This window comes from Balaenoptera physalus (assembly GCF_965194825.1).
Source record: "Balaenoptera physalus genome assembly, contig: HAP1_SCAFFOLD_2755, whole genome shotgun sequence".
In the NCBI taxonomy this organism is placed as follows: domain Eukaryota; kingdom Metazoa; phylum Chordata; class Mammalia; order Artiodactyla; family Balaenopteridae; genus Balaenoptera; species Balaenoptera physalus.
Window position 1 is genome coordinate 1 of NW_028124068.1, and position 5,000 is coordinate 5,000.

The following is a 5,000-nucleotide window of genomic DNA, read 5'->3' on the forward strand; positions in this document are numbered from 1 at the left end:
CCGAGGTTAACTGGCTAGCCACTGATGGCCCACGGGGGACGCCTGGTTGACCATGGCGGGGGAAGAGCTAGCTCATGGGAATGGAGAAGGAGAAGGAGTGTTCAGGGCAGTCTTGGAAATTGATCGTGAGCCTTGCCTTCTTTCCTGCCCCAGTTGTGAGGGAAACAAGAAAAGCAATACAGTCCAAGGCACATGCCCCTACGGTCAGAAGGATCAGCCCGGATGAAGGTGTCTGCTACATTCTCTTCCCAACCTGCACGCAGGCCAGCCCAGACCCCAATCTCTGGGTCATCCTGCCTTTCTCAGCAGCCAGCCTACCTCAGTCAACCTAGGGTAGCGGTCTTCCGGCTCCATGAGCAGTGCGTTTAACCTTTGTGACTTACACAGATCGGTTGCCTTAGTTGAGTTCTCTGCAAAAACGTGTAAACCTGCCTTGGAAACTGACAGCACGCATTGCCTTCTTTCCTTGCCACAGTTGTGAGGGAAACAGAAGTAATAAAATTCAACTCCTATGCCCCTGAAGTCAGAAGTATCAGTGTGATTTAAAAACTGGGAAGGAATCCCAAACCTCCTTTCCCTCCCTATAAAAAATCAATTTTGGAAGCTCTTCAAAATGAAGTGAGAATGAAGCATGGAAATATATACCATAACACCTGGAACGACAAATTTATTGTTACCAATCTCATTTAACGTGAGAAGCGGGAGTTAAAAATGCGGCCTGTTGCTGAACGTGCCTCTCTGAACACCTTCACGGACTCGTGTTGGGAGGGAGATGCCCGACCCCTGTCCTGTAGCCAACTTTCTTCCCTTGAGCACAAGCTGAAAGCATGGTTCATCCCCCCCTACCCGCCCCCTTCAGTGTCTTCTTCCACATCCCCTGGGTCTTCTCAAGCTCTCACCACCCCAAGTCTGAATGCCGTGCCAAGAATCTTGGCAATTGTGTAAACTGATACAAAAGGCAGAACAGGCTCTCCTGTCACTTAGAAGGTTCTGACTCATACAAGCCAGGAAATGCGCAGGGTCTAGAAGAGCAGGGAGATGCAAGCCACTCCCTCTGCACTAGTGATAAACCTTCCCCATCTGCTTTATTTTCCCGCAGGCCAGGGGTCAGCAGCCACTCCAGCCTTGAGAGCCATCAGCAGCAGGGGCTGGAGGGGGGTGGTGCTTAGCAGTGACAGAGGTGCCACCAGCAAGCTTATGACAGAGGCAGAGATGGAGCAGAAAGCTGAGAAAAGACAAGGGTAGGAGGAGGGAAAGAAGGAAGGAGAAGGTAGCAAAGGACAGAAAAGCGTTAGCCTCACCCTCGCTCTCTCTCCCTGGCTCCCCTGTTCCCACCCATTTAGAACTACTTTAAAAACAGTATAAAGCTTTAGGCAAGCTGAAGTATTTCTTGTATTAATATCCATATCATTAGTACTCACATTAAATTAGTTAATATTGGTAGACCACTTAGAAGAGTGCCCAGAACATACTAAATAGTCAATAAATGTGAGCTATTTTATCATTGCTACAAACCACTGATTAATTGATTGAGAAATTTTAAAATGCAATCAAGAAGACGTTTTATTATTTGGCCAGCCAATAGTTGGTTTAATATATTCCTTTAAATTGATTGGATCTTTGGGCATCATGTAGGCATAACTTCAGTCTCTCTACTAGGCCCCATCTCTGTTTAAAAATTTAAAAATAAACCAGGTGTACAGTTCTCTACTTTGCCATCTTCTTCACTTGCTCATTTTAGGCTACAGGTTCACTTGACTTGCCCTTCAGGGGAGAAACTTAGATGCAAAAGTCAAGCAGTGCATGCAATAGCAGCTGAGGTATCAGATAGAGGTGCTGGGTCTACTTCTGGCTCAAAGCCACGGTCCACACCGGAAGAGCAACAATGATAAGATCAGTGGCTTCTTTTTTTTTTTTTTACAAATTTATTTATTCATTTTTGGCTGTGTTGGGTCTTCGTTGCTATGTGTGGGCTTTTTTTAGCCACAACTACTGAGCCCGTGTGCCACAACTACTGAAGTCTGCGCACCTACAGCCCCTGCTCCGCAACAACAGAAACCACCGCTATGAGAAGCCCGCGCACTGCAACGAAGAGTAGCCCCCACTCGCTGCAACTAGACCAGTGGCTTTCTAAGCATCTCACTTAAGCACTGACCTCCATGCACAAAGGCACAGAAAAGAAGGATCATCTTATCTGAAGCTTTTATTAGTAAGTGCCCCAAACTGAGAGGCTAAATTAAAAACTATTTCATGATATTAGGATCATACGTGGTGGTAGGGGTGTGTATGTGCATATGTGTGGGTAAGTGGAGGGGGCAGGGCAGAATCCAGCTCTTGCTTTGTTCTCAGCACATTTCCGGAAAGAGCCTAGTTTTTACCGAAGGAGGAATAAGGCCCAGAATAGTCCAATAACTTGTCTGAAGTCACATGAGAAGTGACAAAATTGCTCCCTGGGCCCCATACTCTTTGCACTGAAGCAGTCTTAAAATAGACACTGCAGATAAAGGAGAGGTGGCCTGGCTGGAAGTGGATATGATTCACAAAGAGAGGAATATCAGATGTTAATCATATTAAAGGAGGATTTAGATGATGCTAAATGGAGCAGCTTGTTGGGTATCTCTTGATTCCAGCCATCCCCTGTTTGTGTCATTTTGGCCCTTGCGCTGAGTAGGGGATTAAAACCAACCAGGTAAGGTTTAAATGACCCTAAAAAATCCTAATGGGCACTGTCAGGGTTTGTTCTCTTGAGTATGTTCCTCAGCAAAAATGCACAAACCATCCCGTGGATCTCGGGCAATTCTTTTATGAAGCTTGACGCATGCTGCCAAACGAATATTTATCATAATAAACTGTAATTAGTTCACTAGCACACCGTTGAATTCTCTTAGCTCAAAGTTGACAGCAATAGACTTATCAGAAAGGGGGTGGGGAGAAGTGAAGCTTTTAATAAGATTTCTTTAAAATGTGTAGCCATCGTCATCATGCAGGGGAAACGGGTTCGATCCCTGGTCAGGGAACTAAGATCCTGCATGCCACAAAGTGTGGCCAAAAAAAAAAAAAAAAAAAGTTTAGCCATTGTCACATTCTTCAGCTTTAGAAGAAATCTGCTAGAGTGTTCTGTCGAAACAGTAAACCAGTGCTCTATTCCAACAGAGACTTTAAAATACTGAAGCAGTAAGTACAAGAAGGATCCTCACTTTTAATGTGTTTGGCCAAAGAAAAACTTTGCTTATAACCCATTTGGCAAGAAAAATACATTGGTATTGGATAGCAAAGAGAAATTGGTGGCTTGCAATATAAACACTCCAACTTTCAAGGAAAAACCATGACTTTCCCGCTGCTAAACTTCCCCATTCAGTTCTTCACAAGCCACAAAAACTGCTCTGCTAAGACCACTGGGAGAAGGGTCCCCAAAGGAATGGGCAAGCAGCGGGGGGCAGTGGGGGTCAGGTCGTTATTGACAAGGCCAGACCAAGGTGGCCCTTTCTCCTTTGACACTGAGAACTTTGTGGGCATTTGGGGGTACCTATCTGCGTAAGGAAAGCAAGAATATTAACATAAGGTCCGCGCACGAGCAGATGTGGGGGAAAAAATTCTCCTCCTCAAGGTACTACAAGAGAAGGACCACCTTCGTCAAGCCACAGCCTGTCCATTCTCATCATCAGAGGTTCAGCCTGCAGAACCCTTCCCACATTCCCACTTCCAGCCATCATTGCCCCAGTCAGCAGGGCTCAGCAAAATGCTTTTGTGGGTACTGGGAGATTCGCTAGTGTTGTCTCATGGAAAGTCATCATGTTCAATGAAAAATGCTTGCTGAGGCACCACATCAGCCAGTAAAGAAATGCCTTACTCATAACGACACATCTCTTATTGTTGCATAGATACGGCTTTCTGGGAATCATCTATACTGCTTCATATGTGCCTGGAATATGCAGGTTGCAGACGCATACAAGTATGTATAAGACCATATGAATGAAGAGCAGCAAGCTCGTGAAGCTGCACGTATGCAAAATGAACACACAAGGTTGTCCTCCCAAAAGAACAAAAACAGAAACAAACGAACAAAGATGTCCATGGGTCTCTTATAATAGGTACTTGGTAAATTCTCACACCATTTCTTCCAGAAAGGAAATGAATGCTGATGAAAGTTTGAAACCATGGAATCACTTCCCCATCAATCTTTCTAGACTTTTTAAGAAAACAGCTTTTGAAGCTACCACTGAACACAGCATATGTCAACTCAATCCACATGCCAGAACCTAAATGTGAAAAAGGCCTATTGGGGTAGGGACCTCTTCTCTGGAAAGGGAATCACTCTGTGTGTGTTCCTTGCTGCCGTTTCTTTGGATTCGCCAGTTCCCTCTTGTGTGGCCACATGGGTCTTCCAAGCAAGCAGCAGAGGCGGGGGACGGGAAAGGAAACGGAAGTGGGTCAGCTCCCAGGACTCTGACGGGACCCACGGGGGGCTCTTCATTGCCACTCGACCTCTTACCCTACTGGGGGATGCTTGTGTGAGATACCAAACCAAAAAAAAAAAAAAAAAAAAGACAGATTTGGGGCATTTCTAAAGAAAATAATTTTTTTTTAAAAAAGGGAGATGACCAAAAAACAAAGATGAGTTCCTACCTCAAAGTCATTTGCTTTATTGTAGTGCATGTTCAGAGCCCTGTACAGCTCACAGTCTCTGGTTATAGACAGCTCTTCGGTACTGGTGACCCCATCGTTGATGGCTTGACGCGCATACTTCTCCATCTGAATGTAGTAAAACTCACGGAAATTGCTAAACCACTTGATGAGCTGAGAGGTAATGCATCTGTTGAACTGTTAAATTTAAATGTTGAAAAGGATAAGAACATTGCCATTTTTCTTCATTCATTCTTTAAGCATTTGAAGAATTTTTAAAGTTCCCCTCCCTTCCTTACTTGGAAAGGTATGTTTTTAATTCCACCAAAATGGTGGCAAGAGTGGCAAGAGCAATGATATACTTACGGGATATTATA

General features: G+C 44.7%; 1 protein-coding gene across 2 annotated transcripts in view; it reads right to left on the bottom strand.

The window, feature by feature from the left end:
- Positions 1–53: 53 nt before the first annotated feature.
- Positions 54–5,000, bottom strand: part of LOC309654319 (prospero homeobox protein 1-like) — a 23,667-nt gene continuing 18,720 nt past the window's right edge. Inside the window, exons 3-4 of one of the 2 annotated variants that reach the window (XM_082478860.1) lie at positions 4,627–4,821; positions 54–4,506 (exon numbers count right to left, since the gene is read on the bottom strand). In XM_082478860.1, coding sequence (XP_082334986.1) covers positions 4,489–4,506; positions 4,627–4,821 — 213 coding nt within the window. In that variant the 3' untranslated portion in view covers positions 54–4,488. Of the gene's footprint in view, positions 4,822–5,000 lie in introns of both variants that reach the window. The other variant, XM_082478859.1, reaches the window with a different exon arrangement.